At 47.7% G+C, this 27,798-nt stretch overlaps 1 protein-coding gene and 1 non-coding gene across 3 annotated transcripts; one reads left to right on the top strand and one right to left on the bottom strand.

Moving 5' to 3' along the window:
• Positions 1 to 1,093: 1,093 nt before the first annotated feature.
• VPS26C (VPS26 endosomal protein sorting factor C) lies at positions 1,094 to 27,665 on the bottom strand. 2 transcript variants are annotated; one of them, XM_061167326.1, is made up of 8 exons: positions 27,508 to 27,665; positions 15,824 to 15,967; positions 14,629 to 14,778; positions 9,207 to 9,287; positions 6,954 to 7,028; positions 5,437 to 5,587; positions 5,089 to 5,241; positions 1,094 to 3,064 (listed from the first exon to the last, which is right to left on the bottom strand). In XM_061167326.1, the coding sequence occupies exons 1-8, from the start codon at positions 27,562 to 27,564 to the stop codon at positions 2,982 to 2,984; spliced, it is 894 nt and encodes a 297-aa protein (XP_061023309.1). In that variant the 5' UTR covers positions 27,565 to 27,665; the 3' UTR covers positions 1,094 to 2,981. The 2 variants fall into 2 exon arrangements, with proteins under 2 accessions (XP_061023309.1, XP_061023310.1); XM_061167327.1 differs by lacking the exons at positions 14,629 to 14,778; positions 15,824 to 15,967 and having other exon boundaries at positions 27,508 to 27,648.
• On the top strand, positions 11,375 to 11,481 carry LOC133074360 (U6 spliceosomal RNA). Its single transcript, XR_009697193.1, has one exon. It is a non-coding gene; the product is annotated as a U6 spliceosomal RNA (small nuclear RNA).
• Positions 27,666 to 27,798: the final 133 nt, after the last annotated feature.

The raw sequence follows: 27,798 nt of genomic DNA, 5'->3' as shown, positions 1-27,798 counted from the left end.
ATTTGACTAAGCATAATATTCTCCATGTCCATCCATGTGGCTACAAACGGAGGTATTTCATACTTCTTTACGGCTAGTATTCCCTGGTCAAGGAACTAAGATCTCTTATGTCTCAGGGTCTGTGCACTCTGGAGTCCTTGTGCCACAACAAGAGAGAAGCTCATGTGCAGCAACAAAGATCCTGCGTGCCACAACTAAGACCTGATGAAGCCAAATAAATATTAAAAAAAAAAACAAGATCAGCATAAATGCTCCTCCGAAGATGATGTGGCTTCCTTGGTGGCTCAGATGGTAAAGAATCCAGTTGCAATGTGGGAGACCTGGGCTCAATCCCTGGGTTGGGAAGATCCCCTGGAGAAGGAAATGGCAACTCATTCCAGTATTTTTGCCTGGAGAATCCCATGGACAGAGGAACCTGGCGGGCTACAATCCATGGAGTCACAAAGAGTTGGACACTACTGAACAACCAAGCACAGCACAGCAATAAACACAGGAAACAGTGCTCATCATCATCAGTTATTAGGAAAATGCACATCAAAGTTACAAGAGACTACCTTAATACCCACCAGGATGGCTATGATAAAAAAGGTGGGCAATTACAGGTGGTGACGAGGATGTGGAAAAGTTGGAAACTTGTGCATGACTGGTGGGTTATGTAAGATGGTGCAGATGCTTGGAAAACATTTTTGTGGCTCCCCAAAAGATTAAACACAGAGCCATCATGTGATCCTGAAATTCTACTCCTAGATATAGATCTAAGAGAAATAAAAATGTCCATACCAAAGCTTGTACATGAACGTTCACAGCTGAATTTTTAATGAAAAAGTGAAAACACCTCAAATGTGTCTTAACTGATGAGTGAATAAAACAGTGTGGTGTATCTACAAAATGGAGTATTATTTGGCAATGAACAGTAATATAGTACTAGGGAGCTGAGCCGAGATGAAAGGGCAGGAAGACCTTGAGCTTGTCACAGCTCATGAGCACACCAGAATTACAACTACTTACAGAATAACCATTGAAGAAAAAGACCAGAGCCTAACTGAAAAGATATTCTAAAACTAAAGGCATACCGAAGGAACTACAATGATGCTCTGGTTTTTTTAAAAACGTTTTATTTCTAAAAAATAAAATAAGATCGTTTTATTTCTGATTGACCTCTCCACCTTTCCCGTGGAATGCACAAGGCTGAGAACTGGAGCCAGGCGCCCATTTCTGCTGGAGCACCGAGAGCCTGAAGGTCCTCTGGCCTAACCAGCCTTTTCCAAGAAAAGTGTACTCTTATCTAGGGTCACAGTCTCTTCCCTTCACTTCCGCTTCCCCCTGTTCTAATGGGAGAGCCTGACCACAGGACACTCCAGCCAGGTCAGTAGTGGGACCACTGCCCAAGACACCCAAACATCCGAGTTTTCCGTAACAATTGACGGTGGAGGTGCCCGTCCGAGGAGGACAAGGAAATGGCCCTTGCCCAGGTCCCTCGAGGTTGAACAAAATGCTAAAGGAGGCCAGGCTGCTGGCAACTCTTCAGGTGATGATTATTCCCTGAGGGAGAATAATCGTATCATATTTATGTCTGTAACATCGGTTTACTTAAGACATTAAATAGGAATTTACGTCCCCAACCTTTGCTCCAAACTCTCATTTAGCTTTATTCCCCCATCAGAAACAATCTCTACATGTGAAACTTCGCAGAAGCGTGGACTTCTTGTTTTCTGCTGGTCTAGTTTAAAGGCAGCGTCAGATCGCTATTGATGTTGGACACACATAAAAGGAAATGTATAAACTAGACTGTATTTTCTGGGAACACCTTTTTACATGACTCGGTGAGTAAGTTGTATCCATTGCGCTGGTGAAGTCGGAGGGTAGAGCAGAGCCTGAGTCGGGTCTGTTTGCCCTCAGCATCGGGGTCACCAGAGCTGGCCTGGGACAATGGAAGGACCACGGGGGGCTGTGAGCCCCCCCTCGGCCAGAGCCTGCCAAGCGGGGTGCTGCTGGGGAAGGGCAGGAAGTGTGCACTTCTGAGGTGAACTCACGTGGACCCACGGAAACAGTGGCAGGATTTGAAGGAAGAAATGTGTTGTCACAGACCCACCTTACACTGAGAAAATTCCCATGGGAGGCGAGGGAGAAAATGACTTCCAGCCAACTCCCACCCCCACCCCCAACACAGGTACTCCAGACGAGAAGACAAGTTCTTGGAGTCTGGGCCCCACCCAGCATGGAGGGGTCTTCATGCCCGGGGGTCCTGCCCTTCAGCACCCAGCCCACCATGGCGGCGCGGACCTGCGTCTTGATCCCCTCACATAACCTCGCACTGGAATGGACTCTGGGACGATGGCAGCAGGCCACGTCAGAGCAGGTCCTGAGAGGAATATCCCAGGGCCAGCCACAGTCACCAGACCCTCGCCCCTGGGAAGACAAAGCACATCTTCCCCAGGTTCCCTAAAAGGTTTGATGTTATCGTGAAAAAATGGTAGAAAAGAGAGGAAAACCCGCTACCCACTCCTGGCGAGCGCCCCCCGTGCCCTCCTTGGTGGACATGGCCAACGTCCTGAGCCGCCAGCCGGTAAGCCACCGCCTTGAGGGGGTGCGGGGCACGGCGCGGAGCGGCGAGTCGGTGGCGGGGCGGAGGGGAGTCACTGCCCGTCGAGAAGTTTCCTCATCCCTGACCTCGCTCTCCAGCAAAGTTCAGCCTCTGTTAACTGTTTCCTGAACGTGAACGGGAGCAGGTCTAGTCAGGAGGCAGAAGACCACCTGCTCTCTGGGAAGCCATCTTGCCAAGACCGTTAAGAAATCCTGACGCATTTCCAAGGGAAGATTTGATGAGAGGGGCTTCAGAGAAACGTGGAAGGAGGGTCAGACTCTTTCGGATACAGAACCACTGAGAATGCAGGTCCGTGCTGGGAGCTTCCGCTCCTGGGGGGTGGGGGAATGACTGCGTTTCCACGGGCCGCCCTAGCAGTGCAGTCCCCTGCTCCCGGCTACATCCTGCAGAGCTTCAGCGGGAAGTTCTCGGTGATGAGGTGGTCGGGGTGAAGCAGCACCACGATGTTCACCTCAAACTCTGAGGGAGAGAAAGCACAGACAGGCTCAACGCTCACCGACCCTGGAGATGGAAGCCGAAGGCCAGCCCCGCTCAGGCTCGGCCGAACTCTGGACAGTGAGGCAGCAGCTCCTGCCTTGGGGGTCTGCACGCGCACCCTCCCAAGCTTCCGGGAGAAATCGGTGTACTCTCTTAAGGTCCCGCATTCTCAAATACTCTCTTGTCCTCTGCCTCTACTGCACAGAATCTCCTAGAATCCCATCCACTCGCGTGTGCACTTTGGCTTTCTTTTTAACCTGTCCTACTGTCCTGGGTGGACTCGCGGACTTCATGCTGGCCCTCAACCCATCAGAAGCACGTCCCCCAGGCGAGGCGATAAACAGTGCTCGGAAAAGAAGGCAAGCCGTCTCCCGGCCGTCCCTTTGTAGCCTGGTTGGATTTGTCCATGACACCTGTTCAAACATTCCTCCGCTACCTTCAGCAAACAGAGGAGTCTTTCTCCCCGCTCTCCAGGCGCTAAAGGTCAGCACATGGATGACAGGGATGGGGGTGCCTGACGAGGGAGCCCCGGAAGAGAGACAAGCCTGGGTCCCTTCCCAGTGTGAAGGGTCAAGTGGGCAGAGGCACAGCGCAGGAAGGGCCTGGGGGCTGGCTTGTCCAGGAACCCCCTTGTGGCAGGAGTCCCAGGGAGGCATCCCCTCATGCGTCCATCACCTTGACCCGGCATTGGCCAGGACAGAAGCGTGTACTGCAGCAGCCGCTGTGTGTGTTCCCTTTCTCTTTCTGATGGCTGTCACAGGCTCCAACGCCCTCTGGGCCTGCCCACATCATCCTGTCCTGGTCCTCTGGAGGGGACAGAGAGGAGGCCTGGCAGGCACAGAAGGTCCATGGCAGGACTGGTGCTGGCCTCCTCCCAGGGAGTGCCCTGGGCTCAGCTGGGGATGGCTGTGGGCCTGGCCACGCCCAGGAGGTCCCCCAAGGTGGGCACCATGGTGTGAAGGGGCACACCCAGATGTGGGCCTAACTCAGGATGCAGGGGTCACCCTATTCCCCCTTGAGAATGGAGCCTGACCTCCCGGCCACAAGACAGTGACCCCAGGGAAACGAGAGGCTGCGGTGCTCAATGACCACAGGCTACCTCCTTCCCGCGGGGCCCCCTCAACTGAAGAGGTGGCCACTGTACAAGCCCCCAAGCAAACGAAACATGAGCTGCAAGGACAAAAGCATCACCGATGTCTTGGCTGATGGGCTGAGGGCGTTATTTCTATGGAGGTATCATGGGCATTGCATTAAGTGTTACATGGATGCTTTGTAAAGTCTGATAGAAATAAGGTGCACACAGTACAGGTGCCTAATGCACAGTGTAGCAAAAAAGAATAATTTTTGGACCTTTCTTGAAGTTTACATAGCAAAACTAAGTTGAAAAATCGACAGATAAGCTCCTCCTCCTTAACTTAAAAATCAAAGGTGCAGCTGACCCTTGAACAACCAAGGTCAGGGAGGCTCCCACCCAGTCACACAGAATTTACAGGCTGCCCCTTATTCAGCCCTTCCACCACGACTGCAGTACTCTATCTGCAGATTCAACCACAATACAAGGTGAAGGGAGAGAAAGCAGGATTGAAAAGTGCATCTTAACGTGACTCAGATCTTGTGGTCCAAGTATCTAGCATGTGATCACAGAAAACCACTGACACCCCCTCAGCTGCCAGAGCCACAGCCCTTGGAAAGATGACTGTTCACTGGGCTCTCACAGGTTTGTGTCTCCATCAAATGCCAGCCCATCAGAGGGCCAATCCGACCTCCCCATGAGCTTGGCCGGCTGGTCCCTGGCCAAGTTAATGTCTTTCAGAGAGCGTGTCGTCACGTGAGCACCCCACGCTGTCTCCTGGGGGACGAAGCAGGTTCAACCCTGGGCGCCACCCAGCTGCTCTGCACGCCTTTTTGTGCAGCAACCAAAGGGCTGGGTGCTCTGCGATGCACCCACGATCAGCAGACCAGCAGATCCATCCCCTCCCAGGGGCACCCTGAGGGTGTGCACATACCCACTTTGAAGTTGGTGGTCTCCAGCGTCGGGCAGGTGAACAGCCGGGGAAAGACCATGTAGATGGGGATGGAGAGGCCCCGACACACGTCCCCGTCGGCGATCTGAATGTTCTGAATCTCTGTGGCATCGCGGGCATACCCTTCTGCACAGCCTGGAGCAGGGAGAGGGGATCGTGGGGTCAGGACACAGCGCATGTCCGTTCAGGCCAAGGCAGCAGCCAGTGACTCTGGGAGAAGGTGCATCAACGGGAGAGTCCCCTGCTGTCCCGCTGGCTCTGCAGGACCCTGGAGACAAGAGACAAGCTTGTGGCCATGGGCCGGTGGCAGTAGAGGGTCGGGGGCCTTACCGCACGTCTCCACGCGCACCAGCTGCAGCTCGATGCTTTTGATGGCAGCCTCCGAGCTCTCCACCACCAGCTCTCCCGTCAGTGGCTGTGTGATCACACAGTTGGTTGAGTTGAGATGTCCTCTGATGAGAAATTTTGGGAGCAAAGCCCTCTGAAACGAGACAAAACCAGACACATCAGGAATGGGAGGTGCCAGGGGAAATGACTCAAGCCACTCTGATACAAAGAACTGGACACAGAGTCTGGTAATTTACAGGAAACTCACTGGGAGCCTGGCTGACAAAACTGGCAAAAATGGACAACAGCGCTTACATTTTCTGTCATCCTGAGTAACAGACTGAACGATTCAACGACTATCTACAGACCTAAGGCACCTGACAAAGACCAACTCTCTCACCAAAGCACCCTGACTGCCTGCTTCAGGTCTGCACAACTCCGTCTGACCAAGCACCATGACATGAGAATGTCTGAGGGACTTCCCCGGTGGCGCAGTGGATAAAAATCTGCCTGTCAACACAGGGGACTCGGGTTAGTTCCCTGGTCCAGAAGGATTCCACATGCCGTGAAGCAACTAAGCCACTGTGCCGGAACTACTGGACCTGCGCCCTAGAGCCCATGCTCGGCAACAAGAGAAGTCACTGCAGCAAGAAGCCCGCACACCGCAACAGAGTGGTCCGCACTTGCTGTAGCTTGAGAAAGCCCTCGCAAAGCAGTGAAGACCCAGCGCAGTCATAAATAAGTTAACATTTCTAAAAATCTCTGAGGAAGTTAATGAGAGTGTTTAAGGATAACCGGTCACCAAGGGGAAAAAAAAAAAGATAATTTAAAAATGTTCCCAATTATGCAATTTTGAAAAACCAAGACATTAACATTATTTCTGAAAAGAACAACTTTTCTTCCATGCTTGACTAAACATCTATGGACCTTTTCTCTTTGGACAGAGGAATATGACCGTGGGTGAGTGACGGTGTGGTGGGAAGAACAGATCTGAGGAGCTAGAGACACTGCCTAGCGGTCCTTCCTACAGTCGTGTCCCAGTTACTGAAGTCAACTCAGAGTTTAGAACACACAGTCCAATAGAAACATGAGGTAAGCCACAAATGTGAAGAAGCAAATGTGTAATTTAAAATTTTCTACCAGCCACATTAAAAAAAGTAACAGGAAATAAGCGAAATTCTTCAGTATATTGAAAATACTGTCTCTTCCACATACAATCAGTACTTTACAATTATACATGATGCTTTAAATTCTCTTTTTTCATACTGAGTCTTTGAAACCCAGTCGGTACCTCACAACTACTGAGCCCACATGCTGCAACTATGAAGCCTACACAGGCTGTGCTCCACAAGAAGCCACTGCAGTGAGAAGCCTGGGCACTGCAATGGTGGTGGGGGGGGGAACGCAACTAGAGAAAGCCTGCACAGAGCAATGAAATCCCAGCACAGCCAAGAGAGAGAAAGAAGGAAGGAAGAAAGGAAAGAAAGTCGCCCTGGTGCCGTGTGTATGGAGCACATTACCTCTTTGACGTTCTGTAACGTGTCAGGTGTGATCGTGAAGTCCACGGGGCTCGGAGTCCATTTCCCCTTCTGAGGCTAAAACAGGAGGAAGAACCGAAATCAAGAGAGAGTCCCACAGCTCCACCTTGTCTTTCCCCGTTTCAGGAAATGCAAGGTAGCACAAGAACGGGAGACCTTGGTGCTAAGAGGCAGGGCGCCTGGGTTCTAAAACACAGTTCTGCCAGGAAACAAGGAGTGTCTGTCCAATGTCTTCATCTCCGTGGCTCAAGTTTCCTCATCTGGAAAATGGGGGGCCAGGCTTCTTTGTCTCTAAGGTCCCTCTCAGGTCCACAATTTAAAAGCAGAGAGGTATTACTGGGAGACGTTTATTTTAAGCCGTCTCTGAGAATAAAATCATACACTGAAGTGTCTTTGTGATGGGCCCTGTGCAGTGCTGTTGCTGGCCCTGACCCCCTGCACAGATGAGGTCACTTGAGGCACAGAGGGCTCACCTGGTCGCTCAAGTCCAGAGCAGAGCAGACCGTCAAACCCAGGCACCCTGGCTCCACAGCTGGTTGCTGTTAGCCACTCAGCTGTACAACTAACCTTCTACCAGGAAGACTCACACCTGTAATGTAACATTAATTATCAATGTTACAGTAATTCGTTAACAATGACCATCTCCATCACATAGGCTCAGAATCCATCAACACAGCCAAGCTTCCTGGGGGCCTGCCCAGTGCCTTTTACTCACAGGTTGGGGCCCAAAGGAAACTGAGGCTCTGATGGCAGGGGAGCCGTGGAGGAGAAAGGGCCCCGACCAGTTTGCCCACTTTACTTAAGCACAAAAGCTTACTCTCAGAAATAGTCTTCTTGAAGCTACTCTTTTTCTTTTTACTAATAGGTTTATGACATATTTTTTTGTGAATATATTTTTCCTCACAGCACATAAAGGAATATTTAACTTGTCAACTGTGGGTCATGGCATAGTTTGCCTTCTAGTGAAATTATTCACAGAGACCGTGACCCCTGGGGGCTAACTGTGGGTGACCCCCAGGAGCAGGGAGGAAGCCCCAGTGGCTCTGCCACCACCACCAGCCTGAGTGGTCACCGGGTGCCCAGCTCTGGGCAGGGGGCTGAATTTGGGCTTATTCTTCACAAAGGTGGAGGCTCTTTTTATTTAAGACATGAAATGGCATGTGACTTTTTATTAAAGACATGAAATGGCATGTGATTTTTTTTTTTTTAGGGAATAATCTACATGAAGAAGAAAAATTTTTTAGCTTCCATTTGAAAACCCTTGATTGGACAGAAGGAAAATATCTGTTTCTAAATGAAGTGACTTCCAAAAATGAGAAATATTTTCATATTTTTTAAAAAACCGTAACACTGAAACATGTATTGAAAATTTATAAAGAGGGAGACTACACATAATTGAAAATCCTAAAAAAGTCACAACACTGACACAAGGGCATCGGTGATTTCGCTGATCTTATGCGGAAGGGCTCTGTCTTACAACTCCAGTCAGTCATCACTAAGGCATCCGTGGACATTTCATAAAAGGGTTGGTTAAGAGGCCCTGCCCCAAAGGCCTGGAGAGACTGAGACACAGGGACTCCACGGCCATGGGCACAAGTAGCAGCCCTGACACGTCCCCTGGGGGGAGGGGACCTGGCCCCCTCGGCTGGCACGAGAAAGGACCACTTAAGGACACTCTGTCACTGTAGAGTCCCGGCAGAAGGTGAAAGGACACGCTGTACTGTAGAGTCCTGGCAGAAGGTGTCAGAAAAGCCTCTCCCTGCCCCCCTCCCCAGCACCCCAGCATGTTCCTGCCTCGTGGGCTGAGAACGCAGGGCCCTGGCCTTCCTCCCCACGGCCAGGCACGTTTCTCCCAGCTGTTTACAGAAACGGCCTCGAAGGACGAGACGATGCCTCCCTCCAGGACCGAGGGCGGGCTTGCGCACCGTCTGCTGAGACGAAGGTAGGCCCCCCGGCCTGGGGCTCCTCAGGTGAGGCCCAGACCCCTCAGGCACAGCACCCCAGGGGCTAGGGGCATCACCCGGCGGGTCTGGCCCAGGGGATGACGTGCACAGAGACCCTGCTGCTGGCCAGGCCGGGAGAATCATGCTCCCCCCGTCCCTGACCCAGGAGGCCCGGGTCCCTGTGCAGCACCCACGGAGCACTAGCAGCTAACTCACTGCTGCTGAGTGGGTGCAGTCCCCGGCCCCACAGAGGAGTCCTGCTACCGAGCCCAGGCCCCCGAGGCCAGCTTACGGCGGAGTGGACGATGAACTCGCAGGTCTTGGTCAAGTCCTTGGCCAGCAGGGACCGCCGCATGTCACAGCGCAGGGTGTACTGCAGAGAAAGGCAGAGAGGACGTTCTTGAGCGGATCTGCTCTCATCACAGAATCACACACAGACAAGGCTCTGTCCCGTTAATGCATCATATGAAATCAGTGTACGTAACTGGGGAGTTAATGCTCAAAATCAAAGTATTTCTGTAATAGACACCTCAGCCCGTGCCCAGGGCCATCCTATAGCTGGACCCCTGGAACGGGTTCAGAGTCTCACGGAGCCCCACCTGTCACATGGGGAAAGACCTGCGAGGCAGAGCTGGGAATCAGCCTCACTGTGTGAGCCCAGACAGGGAACACAGCCTCTCTGAGCTTCAGCTTCCTGCTCTGGAAGATGGGGACACCGATGCGACTTTAGTGAGGACCTGGTGAGTTGACAAGTGGTTAAGTCAGGGCTGGCATGTCGCAGCTCTGGGTGAAACAGCAGCGACTTTGTAGAAAGGATGAGAAAACATGGCAGCAGAACCGCAAACCCTGGGGCATCGAGACTTCACAGGCCAACGAGGCAGACACCAGCCACCCCCCCACCCCATACCTTCTGCAAGACAGGCCCTGTGCCCCGCGAGGTGGAGCCCGCCACAAGCTGGGCACCGAGCTGGGAACTCGGCCTGACTCGACACTGCCCCTTCCCATCCTGTCCATGGGAGCGAGAGACTGGTAACAAGATTCTATGGCGCATTACTGTCTTAAACAAACAAAAATCACCTATGTTTAATAAAGCGAGTTACTGTTTTAATCATCTAGAGAAAAACATTAAAAATAACTTGTAGAACTGGAACCATATGTGTCAAGAAGTTATGATTATTATGACCTACCTGTCCAGGTTAAACAAGAACTATGTACTTAAGGTACTTACTATGTATTAATGTTCTCCTGGGAGATGAAATGTTAGAAAGGAAATAATAAAGAACACCCTTGTCTACAGGGCCTTTATATATGTGTGTGTATAGTCTCAATCATAAATACACGCACATACACACACACACACACACACATGTTGCTATTGTTAGTTGCTAAGTCGTGTCCCACTCTTTGCCACCCCAAGGACTGTAGCCCACCAGGCTCCTCTCCGTGGATTTCCCAGGGGCAGAAACACACATACATTCTCTATCGAGATTTCAGTCTGGCCTCCCCGACCAGACTAGCTCAGCAAGGACTGCACTACATGTGCATGTGCTCTGCTTGCATATGTAACACACACACGCATGTATCTGTGTAATCGTCTCTCCCGTGCAGCCTACACGCTACGGGCAGTATTTTGTTGGGGCCTGCCTGGTCTCCCTGATTCTTTTCCCCATGGGAACGACCCTTCCTCATTTTCAGTCTCAGGGGTTTGGGAGGGCTGGCTTCCCCCAGCCCACCCTGGTTTGGCAGTGACCAGAAAGCCAGGAACGCTGCTAGACCATGGGAAGAATCCTTTCTGCGGGGGTGGCCAAGCCAGAAGAATGTTCTCTGTCACCAAGAACGCCAAAATGGGGGCGGACTGGTGTCCCCCCTACCCCGGCCTAGACAGTCCCCTGGAATTGTGAGTTCCAGGATCCAATGTCCCTTTCTTGGCTAAGCCAGTTTGAGTGAGATTTCTATAATTTGCAAATGAAAGAGTCTGAATAATGGGTACCAACTTTTGGTCACTAAATGTTATTTTTAAGTGTGAAAGCAGTAATTGGTAACATAAGGCAGCTGGTGATGAGTGGGAGAGGGCAGAAAGATGGAGAAAACAGGAAAACACTGATGTGTTTTAGGAATTTCATGGAAACCTGGGTTCGATCTCTGGGTTGGGAAGATCCCCTGGAGAAGGGAATGTCTACCCACTCTAGTATTCTTGCCTGGAGAATCCCACGGACAGAGGAGCCTGGCGGGCTACAGTCCATGGACTCACAGTTAGACATGACTGAACGATTTTCACTAAATTCTTTTACAGCACTTTCTTGATTAATTCTGACAATACAAAGGTAAGGATGGTTGACATAATATACAGATAGTCACCATGAATTCATTTATTTAATCCTTCAGCAGTTATTTACTTGGCATGTTCTGGGTGCCAGGAACTAGGCTGAGTAAGCACTTCACAAAGAAACCTCATCAGCCGTGCTCGCTTCGGCAGCACATATACTAAAATTGGAACGATACAGAGAAGATTAGCATGGCCCCTGCGCAAGGATGACACGCAGGTTCGTGAAGCGTTCCATATTTAAAAAAAAAAAAAAAAGAAACCTCATCAGCCCCCAAGAGGAGAGGTCATGAAGGCCGTCTGGGTCACAGAGGTGGGATCTGAGTTTACACCTGCCTGCAGCCGACACCCACGCACTGCATCTTTACGCAATACGGTAACTCAAGCCTGGTCTGTCTGCTGCAAAGCCCTGGATCTTTTCACTCCGTCCGGATCTTTCCCAATTATTAATGAGTGATCTACATGGCAAGACCTACAGGAGGTCAAGGAGGGTGAGACATGAGCAGGGCTCCCAGAGGAGGTGTAAGACTCGATTTCATTTTTGGCCATACTGTGTGACATGTGGGACCTTCGTTCCCTCACCGGGGATGGAACCCAAGTTCCCTGCACTGGAAGTGTGGAGCCTTAACCACTGGACGGCCAGGGAAGCCCCAAGATGCGATCTCTTCTGACTGACAGTAAACACACCATGGACAGGAAGGAGGAGAGAAGACACAGGCCAACAGATTTAAAGCAGACTCCTAGAAGGGATATTTTCACCGTGAACAAGGAGGACAGGCATCTCGATCATTTACTTCTGAATAAACCACTTCAGCAGACGTGCTGGTACCGCTGTACTTTGTGTTAAGAGTATAAAACCCTGCTAGTAGGGCCACAAGAGTAGAACAAAAATCAAACTACCCTGTGATTTAAACAACTTTTAAAGGAAAAGGTGGTCGTACAGAGGACAACTAGAAAGACTGACAGCTTCCTGTATGCTCTATCTACAAATAAGAGTGAGAGATGGATGCAATGCGGCTGAGGAGAATCAGAGCAAATAGGATCGAGCCCTCCACCTACGTTATGAGGAAACCAGCCCCTGCGAGCTGGCAACCTACTGCTGGCGACATTTCAAATCCTTTATGTTGTCAGGCTTTTTACTATTTTTACATTATGGTACCATAACGCAATTCAAACGATAAATGAAAAGTGTCTCTGCACCCATATGATTTGAGAAAGACGGTTGTTAAGGCTCAACCAGAACACCTTCTCTCCCAAGACACACCCCCGGGAATCTTCACAGCAAGTGTGATGAGTCCTGGCGCTGGGAAGGCCACACCCTGTGGGACCACGGTGGGCACTGCGCCTCTGGGTGGTACCTGCTCTACCGTCCAACCGAGGGGCTGGAAAAAGGCCTGTCCAGAGACTGGATGAGTGCATGGATGAATGCAAATGAGATCAAGAAGTCGTAATCCTAGTGTCTCTCAAGACGTATGCTTCTCAAAAGCAGCAATGACGAATTTGAGTTAAGAACTGGGAATTAGATGACACTGGAGAATTTCTGTTCCTACTGATAGGTGTGAAAATGTTAATTGGCATTATGCAGAAAGAACGTCCCTAATTTTTGGTGATTTTGAGATGAAGTGTCAAGATTCTGTAACTAACTTTGAAATGCTTCAGAATATATATGAAACAAAGGTGGCAAAATTCAATAAATGTTGAATCTAGGTGATAAGCAAAAGAGTGACCAGCTCTTATAAATATGAGGTTGAGAGGACATCTCTATGGTTTCAGAAATTTATGAGCTATTTGGGGAGGTGCAGAATTCCATGTTACAGCATTCTAAGGTTGACCCTCAAAGTGGTAAAATCTGATAACCAAAACAAACTGAGGTCAGGGTGATTATTTACTAAAGACTCAACCACATGCTAACTCTCCTTCTGCATTTGAACTGGTTTCCAACTCATACACAGCTGCACCAGGACCCCAAGTTTTGCATGTTCATCTGATGCCCTTCTAGGCAGTATGTGGAAACAGGTGAGACTTCCAACTTTATTTTAAACAAATGAATCTTTTAGTAAGAATGCTAAACACAAGAAAAGAAAGTGATAAGTAAGAAGTATGACCACAGAAAACTGGGTGTTATTGTATTGTCTCTAATGAATGTGTGCTTCTGTTAGTAAATGGACAGCATCAAAGAAGAGATGTGTAGGTAAACCAGGTTTATGCTGATTCTGGCAAGAGAAAAAAAAATTTTTTGAAAATGCGATGTTTGAGATATTTTCAGTCTTACTAAAAAAGTAAAAAAAAAAAAATGCAGTTTTCATTCACTTTCTTTCATGGTAAAAATATTCTGCACCTTGAAAGCGGGTCAGAGGACTTGGGTCTCTACACCAGCTGTGTGTCTATGCAAGTGGCTCCCTTTGAGTCCAGACACTTGACTGTTCCTTCTTATGAGCGGCCCAAAGCCTTCAGTGTATTTACTGCTGAAACAGGTGCACTGACAAGAAAGGACTAGAAAAGTTTTTGTACAGAAAGATATTGACTGCAACAGATTACATCACACTACATGTGTTTCTTTTTGACTGATCTTTCAAGCCATTCATAAAACCCACATGCACACAAACCTTGGGTTAAACTCTCAGGAGTGTGTGGAAGATTTTTAAAGTGTTGCATTTTTAAGCAGGGGAATTGTCTCTACCAGAACTAAATTTTCAGCTAAAACTTAATAAATCAAAAAAATTTCCTAACTGCCAGCCCTCTTGCACACACATAAGACAAAATGCTTTTGTCTCATCCGGCGAGGGACCGGCTGCAAGGCTGATATCACAAAAGTACCTTTCTTTCCAGCGAATAAAGGAAAGGCTCTTTTTCTCTCGCTCTGAGTCATGACTCCAAACTGCGCCTGAGACAACAATGGGGACTGTGACAGACATCCTGAACCAGCAGAGGTGGACAGGAAGTCATAAATCCACCTCCCCCCACTCATTTACACGGGCTCTTCAACAAAGAATACAAGCCTATGTCAGAGTGGTAGCCTCTGGGTATGAAACAAAGAGATATTTATACGTTCAAAACAGACAAGCCGGTGCGGGACGTGAGGGCGTATCTATTACCAACAATAAAAGCACCCCCCGATGGTGTCAGCATGGCCCGCACAGAGCCCCAGAGAAACAACGGGATTCCTGAAGAGAAGCTACGGTGTGGGTTCTCCAGGGTCTCCATCAAGGATAATGGTCATATTTCCATATACGCACTATGTTCTGCACGGCAAGATGAGAAATCAGTACACGACATACACGGGAGGGGCTCAGCAATGCCTATGGCGTTAAGTTCTTGGGCCCATTTATTTACGAACTTTCAGTGACACAAAGAGGAAGCCGCTGTGCAGCAGAGAAGTCAGGACACGCACCTGGATGTTGACGAACACGCCATGGTATGTCTCGTACAGAACTCTGTTACTCTTCACGTGCAGCGGAAACTCGAAAGGAATTTCTGTTTTGCCGCCAGGAAATTTTCCTGGCTTCACCATTTCGATGGTGCTGTTGATGACCTGGATGGGCTGCAAGGAAATGCGCAAGTCGGTCCATCAGCCCGTGCTCCCGGTCACGTGACTGCGTCTAGAAAATCACTTCCTGGGAGACCCGGCGCTGCCCCTGCCCGGCCCCGCTCAAGTTGGATTCATTTTTAGGACTGGACGCTGTGGTGTCGGGAACAAGTAGGAAATGCACTGATACATTCTCTCTCTTATCCCCAAGTATCTCAGCTTGACCGTCCCCTAACAACCCCTCTGAGGTGTACCCCCACCTGTAGCGTTGCAAGGAACCTGGGGAGGAGCAGAGCCCCCTCCTCCCCACCCCAACCCCCCGGGCCCCAGCTCCAGGCACCCGGGCAGGCCTCCTTGGCCAGGCCCTGGGAGCCAGACTGTTCTCACACGAGCCTCGACAGCAGGCGCTACACCCTCCTGAGGGAAGGCACGCTGAGCCTTGGTTTACCACCACACCGAGGAAATCCACAACTCTGGAAGTGAGTCTCTCAAGTGCTGACGGAAGAAAAGAGGAAAGCTGCGGGGACACGTGGACAGGCCCTGAAATCTGCATGCCCTCTAGGAACCTTCTTTCCCCTTAACTCCCTCCTCAGAACTTAAAAAAAATCTGTCAGAAAAAGGAAACTAAGTCCACCAGAAAGTTTACCTCCTAGAACACAGAATCTCAAGCGACAGGAAAGAAGGGGTCCACCGGCGTTTTACCTGGACGGAGCTGGACTAAAATAACAGTTATAGTAACAGTTTTGCTTTAGGAAGGGGAGAGGGGAGAAGGCCCAGGCACAACCTCCCAGAGCGCTCTGGGCTCTGTGAGGGCTGAAGGTATCCCCCTCAAGTCCCCCTAACCCTGTCTAATGGGAATAAAAACAAGCAGACTTTCAATAACAGCATATATTCAGAATCAAAATATCTGCATGTGTTTTTCCATTTGATTAGTGAGTCGCAAAAACACACCTGCCACCATTCCTGGCAAAATAACAACAGAGAAGCAAGGACAGCACGTGCAAACCAACCCCAAACATTTGGAAAAGGAACTAAAGATGTGCAAGTCGGGCACTCTTACCTTCACGGAATTATAGAAGGCTTCGAACACCCCCACGCTCTTGGCACTGAGCTGCAGGTTCACGGTTCCTTCCACCGTCAGGGAGAGGCCCTGGTGCTGGACCGAGTCCTTCCCAGATATGACCACCACCCCGGAGAGCATTTCCTGGGGAGGGGAGACAGCCACCCGACACGTTAGCACGGCTCTTTCATCCACCTGGTTCACCAGCAAAGTCGGCCTCTGGAACCATCCATGTGGTCCAAGATGAAGACGCTTAGTGGGCACGTGTCACAGACAGATGCCCGGATGTCACAGAGGGGAAGGCCCGGCCCTGGGGGGTCTCAGGGGGGGAGGAATCTCATCCCCCCACCACCTTCCAGACACAGCTTGATTCCCACTGGAGAATCCCAATACAGGTCCGGTTTCAAAAGGGCAAAGAGCAGGGCCTGGGAGATGGCAGATTCAGAGCTGCCAGGCACAGGCGTGTGTACGAAGACCCCCTCTGAAGGAACATGACGCCAGGAAGACCCTCTTCTTCACCTTCTTTCTCAGTGACCCTAAGATGACGACACGCTGGCAAAGGCATGAGCAGCTCAGAGGGATGTCCTCTGCCCAGCGAGCCCGGCGGCCACCCCTCAGCACCCATCACCCCCCACCCCGCCCCACCATCCTGCTTCGCACGCTGGTGGACGGTCCAGCACAAGAAGGACTCCGCAGCAGACCATCCTTCACTTCTCCAAAGACCCTGAAGTCGGAGAACACTGACATTAACCCCACTCCTGCCTGTCACCACAGACATGACAGTCTCCACCTGCGATGGGGATTTGTGTGCAGCAGAGAGCTGAGGACTGTGGTGTTGGAGAAGACTCTGGAGAGTCCCTTGGACTGCAAGGGGATCCAACCAGTGCATCCTAGAGGAGATCAGTCCTGGGTGTTCACTGGAAGGACTGATGCTGAAGCTGAAACTCCAATACACTGATCACCTGATGTGAAGAAATGACTCACTGGAAAAGACCCTGATGCTGGGAGGGATTGGGGGCAGGAAGAGAAGACAGAAGGCAGGGGACGACAGAGGATGAGATGGCTGGATGGCATCACTGACTCAATGGACATGAGTTTGAGTAAACTCCGGGAGCTGGTGATGGACAGGGAGGCCTGGCGTGCTGCAGTCCATGGGGTCGCAAAGAGCCGGACACAACTGAGCGACTGAACTAAACTGAACCGAAGAGAATCCACAGCAAATACAAAACGACTCCTTCCTGAAATGACCTTCAGGTTCGGGGCGTGATTGCTGTCAAATGGTGATGTGATAGCAGAAAAAGAAAAAAATGCAAAAATTAAAAATGGCCCCACAAATCAAAGTATTAAAAAAAAAATCTGTCCTACTGGCATTTAAATCTGTTTACCTTTTATTTCCTGTAGTCATTCGGTGAAAAAACATTCACTGAGTTTTCACATTCTGTGAAATTAGGGGAGACAGGGATATTCTATGTATCTTGAAGTGAAGTGAAAGTTGCTCAGTCATGTCTAACTCTTTGCAACCCCATGGACTATACAGTCCATGGAATTCTCCAGGCCAGAATACTGGAGTGGGTAGCTGTTCCCTTCTCCAGGGAATCTTCCCAACCCAGTGATTGAACCCAGGTCTCCCACATTGTAGGCGGATTCTTTACCAGATGAGCCACAAGGGAAACCCTCTGTCTCTTAAATATTCTAAGTATTTTGGTTTTGTTTACTGCTCCCCACCCCAAAGCCCTGAAATCTAAATTAAAACAGAGTATCAGCTCCATTTTAAGCAGAATTCAAGAGGTAGAATGCATTTTGTTCTTAAAGTTAAAAAGCTCATAAACAAATTTAAGTGAAAACTCTTCTGAAATACTAATTTAACTTTTAAATTTTTAATTAAAATTAGTTATATTAACTTTTGTACAACAGAATGAAATAAAAACCTTATTTTTCATCACTTAAATCCACGAGTATATTTTTTAAAATATACTTAAGTGTCCCAGAATTGAAATCGGACAAAACAATTTCACAAACTTTATCAATTAAACAACACATTAGCACTTGGTTCCGCTTCTATTTAATTGTAACGTTTTCAGTTAATCTCACGGGAACAGAATCTGAGTTGACCGCTGAATGCCATAGAATAAGCACAACATCAATAGAACGGTTTCCTTCCTTAATCCCTATGGCAGAAGAAGGAAAAAGTGGTGAAGTACCTGGGAAACATGCAGAGTAAAAATTTTATGGTTCTCTTGTCATTCTTTGATTTCAACTAAGAAATGACAGTAGAGAGAACACAAATTAAGAAAATGTGTGTGTGCTAGTTGCTCAGTCGTGTCCGACTCCTTGCGACCCCGCAGACTGCAGCCCACCAGGCCCCTCCGTCCAAGGATTCTACAGCAAGAACACTGGAGAGGGGAGCCATGCCCTTCGCCAGGGGATCTTCCTGACCCAGGGACTGAACCCAGGTCTCCTGCACTGCAGGTGGGTTCTTTACTGTCTGGGTCACCAGGGAAGCCCACGGTACAGTCACAAAAACTGAACAAATTAGCCTGTAAATGAGGCCAATAGGTCTTTCTTCAGGGAAAAAAACAGCAAAGCAAATAACTAATCGAGAAACAACAAATATCAAAGACACAGCAGTAATTAAAATAATAACAAGAGAACACATTGTTTAACTGCATACAAGTAAATTTGAAAAGTCAATAAAGTGAATTATTTTCTAGGAAAATACAATTTATCCACACTAACTCCTGAAACTCCAACATTTTGGCCACCTGATGCGAAGTGCTGACTCATCTGAAAAGACCCTGATGTTGGGAAAGATTGAGGGCAGGAGGAGAAGGGGATGACAGAGGATGAGATGGTTGGATGGCATCACCGACTCAACGGACATGAGTCTGCGTCAACTCTGGGAGTTGGTGATGGACAGGGAGGCCTGGCGTGCTACAGTTTATGGAGTCACAAACAGTCGGACATGACTGAGCGACTGAACTGAACTCCAAAGGAGATGGGAAAGCTAAACAAATAAGTTAGAAAAATTGGAAAAAGTTGCATATGAGTCCCCCACACCCACAAAGCACCAGGCCTGGAGAACTTCACAGATCATTCCCAAATGTGTAAAGTACAGAAAACGCCAATATTAAACTACTCCAAAACACAGAAAAAGAATTTCTTTTACAAAAAACTAAGCAAATACAACAGTGACACCAAAGTAAGACAAAATCTATACACACGCCCATACACACAGAAAACTAGATTTTTCTCATAAATACCAATGTACAAGCCCTAATATTAGCAATGCAATCCAGTATCAATGTAAAGGAATACTACACTATAACTCTGTGGAATGTACGGATAGCTCAACTGTTAAAATTATTAATGCAACTCACTACTAATAGCTCTTTAGAGAAAAATCATACAGTCATCTTCACAGATGCTAAAAAGTCACTTGCTAAAACTAACATCCATTCCTGATAAAATTCCTAGTAAAATAAAACCAGAAGGCTATTTCTTTACCCAGAAGCCAGCATCAAACTTAATAGGAAATGAGGTACGAATTTAAGCTAGGAGTAACACAAGGATGACTACTATCACCACTGTTAACACACAACATGTGCTGTGCTGAGTTGCTCACTCATGTCTGAGCAACTCAGGGAAGCCCAAGAATACTGGATTGGGTAGCCTATCCCTTCTCCAGGGGATCTTCCCAACGAGGAATCGAACCAGGGTCTCCCCCACTGCAGCGAGATTCTTTACCAGCTGAGCTACCCGGGAAGCCCACAACATGTACTACTTAATGCAATAAAAGTAGAGGAAGAAGTATGAGAACTAAAATGGAGGTGAAATTATCACTATTTGTGGATGACATGACTGAACGCCTGAAAGAGCCCAAGAGGTTTACTGCAAACCATCAATATGAAGACTTAAATTAGAGAAACTAGGGAAAACCACCAGACCATTCAGGTATGACCTAAATCAAATCCCTTACGGTTGTATACTGGAAGTGAGAAATAGATTTAAGGGACTAGATCTGATAGGGTGCTTGATGAACTATGGACGGAGGTTCATGACATTGTATAGGAGGCAGGGATCAAGACCATCCCCAAGGAAAAAAGAATGCAAAAATGCAAAATGGCTGTCCAAGGTAAAGAAAAGATGTGAAAGGCAGATATACCCATTTGAATGCAGAGTTCCAAAGAACAGCAAGGAGAGAAAAGAAAGCCTTCCTCAGTGATCAATGCAAAGAAATAGAGGAAAACAATACAAGGGGAAAGACTGGAGATCTCTTCAAGAAAATTAGAGATACCAAGGGAACATTTCATGCAAAGATGGGCACAGTAAAGGACAGAAATGGTATGGACAAAACAGAAGCAGAATATATTGAGAAGAGGTGGCAAGAATACACAGAACTATACAAAATAGATCTTCATGATGCAGATAACCACGATGGTGTGATCACTCACCTAGAGCCAGACATCCTGGAATGTGAAGTCAAGTGGGCCTTAGGAAGCATCACTACAAACAAATCTAGTGGAGATGATGGAATTCCAGTTGAGCTATTTCAAATCCTAAAAGATGATGCTGTGAAAGTGCTACACTCAATATGCTAGCAGATTTGGAAAACTCAGCAGTGGCCACAGACTGGAAAAGGGCAGTTTTCATTCCAATCTCAAAGAAAGGCAATGCCAAAGAATGTTCAAACTGCCACACAATTGTGTACTCATCTCACACGCTAACAAAATAATGCTCAAAATTCTCCAAGCCAGGCTTCAACAGTACATGAACTGAGAACTTCCAGATGTTCAAGCTGGATTTAGAAAAGGCAGAGGAACCAGAGATCAAATTGCCAACATCCGTTGGATCATCGAAAAAGCAAGAGAGTTCCAGAAAAACATCTACTTCTGCTTTATAGACTGTTTCAAAGCCTGTGACTGCGTGGGTCCCAACAAACCGTGGAAAATGCGTGAAGAGTTGGGAATACCAGACCACCTGACCTGCCTCCTGAGAAATCTGTATTCAGGTCAAGAAGCAACAGTTAGAACTGGACATGGAACAACAGACTGGTTCCAAATTGGGAAAGGAGTATGTCAAAGCTGTATATTGGCACCCTGCTTATTTAACTTATATGCAGAGTACATCGTGAGAAACACTGGGCTGGATGAAGCACAAACTGGAATCAAGATTGCTGGGAGAAATATCAATAACCTCAGATATGCAGATGACACCACCCTTATAGCAGAAAGTGAAGAACTAAAGAGCCTCTTGTTGAAAGTGAAAGAGGAGAGTGAAAAATTGGCTTAAAACTCAACATTCAGAAAACTAAGATCATGGCATCAGTCCCATCACTTCATGGCAAATGGATGGGGAAAGAGTGGAAACAGTGGCAGACTTTATCTTTTAGGGCTCCAAAATCACTGGAGATGGTGAATGCAGCTATGAAATTAAAAGACACTCGTTGTAAGAAAAGTTATGACCAGCCTAGACAGCATACTAAAAAGCAGAGATATTACTTTTCCGACAAAGGTCCGTCTAGTCAAAGCTATGGTTTTTCCAGTGGTCATGTATGGATGTGAGAGTTGGACTATAAAAGAAAGCTGAGCACTGAAGAGCTGATGCTTTTGAACTGTGGTGTTGGAGAAGACTCTTGAGAGTCCCCTGGACTGCAAGGAGATCCAACCAGTCCTGAGTTCCTAAAGGAAATCAGTCCTGAATATTCATTGGAAGGACTGATGTTGAAGCTGAAACTCCCAATACTTTGGCCACCTGATGCAAAGAACTGACTCATTGGAAAAAACCCTGATGCTGGGAAAGATTGAAGGCAGGAGGAGAAGGGGACAACAGAGGATGAGATGGTTGGATGGCATCACCGACTTGATGGACATGAGTTTGAGTAAACTCTGGGAGTTTGTGACAGACAGAGAAGCCTGGTGTGCTGCAGTCCATGGGGTGGCAAAAAGACGGACACAAATGAGCGACTGAACTGAACTGATCAACATGAAGAGCATTTTAGGAAGGAAGATAGTGGGGTAGAAAATTAATATACAAAAACCAACAAGGCAACACGTGCACAACAAAAATCAATGAGAAAACATGTTGGAAAAAAATACTTTCTTTTCAAAAGAAAAAAAAAAAAAAGGCTTCCCTGGTGGCTCAGTGGTAAAGAATCTCCCTGCCAATGCATGGGTTCAATTCCTGGTCCAGGAAGATCCCATATGCTGCAGAGTAACCAAACCTGTGCGCCACAATATTAAACCTGTGCTCTAGAGCCCAGGAGCTGCAACTGCTGAGTCCTCGAGCCACAATTCCTGAAGCCTGCTGGTCTAGAGCCTATACTCTGCAACAGGGGACATCACCCCAATGACAACCTCACACCGCAACTAGACAGTAGCCCCCTGCTCACTGCAACTAGAGAGAAGCCCAAAGCAACAAAGACCCAGTGTGGCCAAAATAAATACAGAAGTAAAATTATTCTTTTTAAAGGCAACAGAAAGTTAAAATATGTAAATCAATTTAACAGGAAATGAATAAAACCCTGATAAGATGAAAACTTCGCCATACCCAGTTTTTGAAGTTTTATTACTCTTAATGTGTCTACTTTGAATCTATAAAGGTAACATAATCCAAAGAAAGCAACATCAGAATTTTTTTTCTCTCTTTTTAGAAGGGCATGGTATGGCAGGGTAAGATAGATTAGAAAGCCAATTTTTAAATTCATCTGGAATAATAAATAGGTTCTAAAATGAGGAGGAAAGAGGGGGACTAGCCCTGTGAGATACTGTAATGCCACAATAACTTACAAAGTGTGGTGCAGGGCGTATGTGGGCTGAAAGATCAATGGGACAAGAGGGAAACCCCAGAAATAGACCCAGATTACAGAGGAATTTAATAGATGGTAAAGGAAGCACTTTAAATCCAGAGGGATTTATTCACTAAATAATACTGGAAAACTAGCCAGAGATCTAGGATAAAAAGCAGCCGCCAGAAAACTGGCAAAATAAAAGAGAAAACACTAAGTTGGATTCATACTGAAAACCTTTGTACTCAAGAAGTTCTAAATACAAACACCTGAATAACCAAAAGTTTAGAAGAAACCAGAGAATGATTTTTATCACATCAAAGTGGGGGGGAAAAAAAAAAGTGGGACACACCTTTCTAAGAATGATTCAAAACTCTGAATAATAAATATGACTGCCGAACAAAAAATAGTTGGTTACCTAAAAGTGATTATGAGCAACACTGCTTACATAAATGATAAACTAGGGAAATAATGCAACTTAATAGGCAAAAAGCTAATTTCTCTAATATTTTAAGAAATAAAAAAAGAAACCACCTTGGGCTTCCCTGGTGGCTCAGTGGCAAAGAAAGAAACTGCCAGCCAATGTAGGAGACACAGGTTCGATCCCTGGTCTGGGAAGATCCCACACGCTGCAAAGGAAGTAAGCCCAAGTGCCACAGCTATTGAGCATGCGCTCGGAGCCCAGGAGCCGGCACAGCTGAGTTCACACGCTGCAACCACGGAAACGGGAGCGCCCGAGAGGCCTCGCTCCCCTGGGGAACCCACTGCAAGGAGAAGCCCACGCACGCAACTCGAGGGCAGCCCTGCGGCAAGGAAGACCCAGCACAGCCAAAACAAATAAACAAAATCCTACAACCCAAACCCAGCTGCGTAGCCTCACAGAAAAGTATTCCATTCTAAATATCATGAATATAGTTCATAAGAAAGGTAAATTGCTTGTAAGCCCATGAAAAAAATGCTCAATGTCAAAAGTAACATTTTGAGAAGAGATCATCAAAGCTATCCTAAGTACCATTTCCCCCCATCAGATTAGCAAAGATAAAAACGGAGGTCCTACTGTGGCGGGGAAGGGTGCAACAGGGAGGGAGGAGCTGAGAGGCCGCTAGACCAGCCACTGGGCAATTCCAGAAACACTCTGTACACAGTGGGCGCAGCAACTGCACTCTCAGGAGCTCTCTTCAGATATATTTGCAGAGAAACTACTGAAGAGTAGTTACTCACTGCGACATTGTAATAAAAAGAATGTAAACAACCTAAATTCCAACAACAGGAGAACAGTGGGTTGGTTTTTTTTTTTTCTTTCCCTTTAATGATATCTCAGGAGATCATTCACATTAGTACATGTATGCTCTTCAAGGTTACATATTGCACCACGGGTTCGATCTCCGGGTCAGGAAGATCCCCTGGCGAAGGAAATGGCAACCCACTCCAGTATTCCTGCCTGGAGAATCCCATGGACAGAGGAGCCTGGTGGGCTACATACAGTCCATGGGGTCACAAAGAGTCAGATACGACTGAGCGACTACACCACCACCACTTCAGAAAGGCACTTTCTCCCTGCCAGACCACCTGTCTCTTTAAATTAAGAGAAAGGTCATGGGTCATGGTTTTCGGGCTTCCCTTGTGGCCAAGCTCCAAAATCACTGCAGATGGTGACTGCAGCCATGAAATGAAGACGCTTGCTCCTTGCAAGAAAAGCTGTGACCAACCTAGACAGCATATTAAAAAGCAAAGACATTACTTTGTCGACAAAGGTCCGTCTAGTCAAAGCTATGGTTTTTACAGTAGTCATGTACGGATATGAGAGTTGGACTATAAAGAAAGCTGAGCACCAAAGAATTGATGCTTTTGAACTGTGGTGTTGGAGAAGACTCTTGAGAGTCCCTTGGACAGCAAGGAGATCCAACCAGTCCATCCTAAAGGAGATCAGTCCTGGGTGTTCATTGAAAGGACTGATGCTGAAGCTGAAACTCCAATACTGTGGCCACCTGATGTGAAGACCTGACTCACTGGAAAAGACCCTGATGCTGGGAAAGATTGAAGGCAGGAGGAGAAGGGGACGACAGAGGATGAGATGGTTGGATGGCATCACCGACTCAATGGACATGAGTTTGAGTAAGCTCCGGGAGTTGGTGATGGACAGGGAAGCCTGGTGTGCTGCAGTCTGTGGGGTTGCAAAGAGTCGGACAGGACTGGGCGACTGATCCAAACTTTTATTACTTCTACCATACTTTAAAACACAGAAAACATCTCAGTTGCTGTAACATCTTGGAATAAAATGTGTTACCTTTTGAATGAAAATAAGTATTAAAACTAAATGTACATATTGCCTGTCACTGCCCCCCCCCCCCCCCCCCCCGCTTTTTTTGATTCATTTATTTTTTCACCTTTTGGCTTCACTGTACAGCATTCGGGATCTTAGTTCCCTGACCAGGGACTGAACCCTCGGACCCCTGCAGTGGAAGCATAGACTCTTAACGGTTGGACCACCAGGGAAGTCTTCCCAATTCTTACTTTTGGTATTTTCCAAGCTACAGAAAAGTTACGAGAATACAAAGTACCGAAACCCTCACACACTAACGGTAAGAACGTAAAACTGCAGGTGCTTCAGAAAACTATTTGGAAGGCCCTCAAATACCTAATATAAAGTTAGTGTTGTTGAGTCACTAAGTCACACCCAACCCCATGAACTGTAGCCCGCCAGGCTCCTCTGTCCATGGGATTTTCCAGGCAAGAAGACTGGAGTGGGTTGTCATTTCCTTCCCCAGTGATCTTCCTGACCCAGGGATTGAACCTGCATCTCTTGCACTGATGGCTGGGTTCTTTACCACTGAGCCAAAGTTAGCATATTACCCAGCAAATCCACTCCGAGGTATATACCCAAGAGAAATGGAACATATGTTCACACAAAAACCTGTATTAGATTAATGCTGTTCACGGTAGCATTAATCCTAATAGTCAAAAAATGAAAACCACCCAAATGTCCATCAACAGATGAATGGATAAATAAAATGTGACATATCCACACAACGGAATACTACTGAGCCATGAAAACAAATGAGGAACTGATACGGGCTACAACAGCATAATGTATTCAAAGTTCATGCATAAGTGAAAGAAGTCCGTCACAAAAGACCACAGACTGTACAATCCTATATACCTGATCTTGTCCTAATTAGGCAAATCCACTGAGACAGAAAACAGATCTGTGATTGCCTGGATCTAAGAGGGAAAGGGAATGAGGAATGAAGGATTCTGGGTGCGGTGTTTCTTCTGGGGAGGGGGTGATAAAAATGTTCTAAGATTAGATGGGTGTGACGGTTGCACAACTCTGAATATACTAAGACCATTGAATTATACACTCGAAAAGAGTGAATTTTATGGTATTAGATCTCAATAAAGCTTTTTTTTTTAAAGGCATTAAATTAGACCCATAAGGCTTTCAAGCAGAGTCAGCAACTGTTAATATGTTGGCGCTGTTGCTTTTTTTCTCCCCACATGCACACACACACACACGTTATGACCAGGCCATTTAAAATTTAGTTATTATTACACTTCACTCCTAAATACTTCAGCATGTAGAGCATTCGCCCACATAACCGAAATATGAACATCAGACTGGGGGAATTTAAAGCTCTTATTTAACATATACCCCATATTCAAATTTATCAAAAATTAGGTATCATATTCGGTTGTTATATCCCTGTCATCTCTTGAATCTTAAAAAAAAGTTGTCCTGTCTTTTTAATGACACTGACATATTTGAAGAATCCAGGCCAATAAATGCACAGAATGTTCCTCAGTTTTGAATACGCCTGTTTCCCTATGAACCGAGTAAAGTGACGCAGGTTGGGCAGGAACACCACAGAGCTGAGCTGTGTCTTCCGTGCTTCCTACCAGAATCCTCTATTATAGTCCGAGAATGTGTCAATTGTGGCGATAAGGTGGTATCACCGCTGGTCTCGGTTAGGACAGGGACTGTAAGATTCCTGCACTATAAACGTAGCTTTTTCCCTTTGTAATTAATAATCTAGAGATGACCAAATTATCTTGCATCTGTGTAAACGTGAGGTTTCCTCAATGGTCTTGCCCCCAAAGAATTTAAGCATCCCTTTTGAGCCCTCGCTGCATTCACCTGACCAGCCACTCCTCTCAGTTTTATTCCACACTCTCTCAGAGGTGGCTGCGATTTCAACCCTGGCTGCACAGGGGTCAGAATCACAGGGGTCTCTAGGTATGAGACTCCGGTCAGTGTAAATTGCCAGGGCAATGGATTCTGATTTAGTTACAGTAAGGGCTGAGATTGCCCGAGTTAGTGGGAGAAAAACCTTGCATTTTCCTTTGGCAAACAAGCAAACTGGCGCCCGAGGAGATAAAAGTGGCCAGTGGCACAAAACTTGTTCATGGCATCGTTAAGATTTTTTTTTTAATTTGCATTTTAACATGCAATTCCTTCCGTCCCCAAAACCAGAGAAACGAGTAACTTTTGTATGGCCTACGGTGTATTTCTGCTTCCAAGGTTACATCTGCCTTTCTGGCCCTAGACCTTTGCATTCCTCTTACTAGCGAGGAACCGAGCGTCTGCTGGTCGAGCTCCTCCGACCGCAGTGCTAAGTCACCGCTCAAGCCCCCAGCCGGGCTGGATGTCCAAGGGGCCAGACGGTTAAGCGCTGCAGCCCAGGCGCCCTACACGCCTCCCAACCGCGGCGGCTACCCCGGCGGACGCCGCTGCAGAGCAGTCAGCCGTGCAGGCGAGACGCACCTGGCGGGGGACGCACCTGGCGGAGGATGCACCTGGCTGCTCCCACCTGACCCGGACGCACCCGCCCAGGAAAACTCAGAAGTGTGCCAGACCCGGGGAGACCACAGAACCTGCAGGCCCGCCCACCCCCCTACTTACCCCAGCGTGATAAACCTTGTTCGCTCTTTTAATCTTAATGTCCAGGGTGGTCCCCATCGCGAATACTCCGCCTGGCGCACCACTTCCTGCCGCGCGTGACCTAACGGCTAGGAGGGCTCGCCCCGCCCCTCCGCCCGGGGCCCCACCCCTTTCTTCTCCCCGCCCGCAGCTGCGTCACATGACCCCCGCTCCCGCGGCCAGTACGACTTCCCTCCTCCCCCATCCTTCTTCCTTCCGGCGCAAGGGCGGGCCTTAGCGCGGATCGAGGACTGTCACTCTTGGCCCGGCCTC

This window comes from Dama dama, chromosome 19, assembly GCF_033118175.1.
Source record: "Dama dama isolate Ldn47 chromosome 19, ASM3311817v1, whole genome shotgun sequence".
Classification (NCBI taxonomy): domain Eukaryota; kingdom Metazoa; phylum Chordata; class Mammalia; order Artiodactyla; family Cervidae; genus Dama; species Dama dama.
Note: the sequence above shows the minus strand (reverse complement) of the source record. Positions and strands in the feature narration are given on the sequence as shown.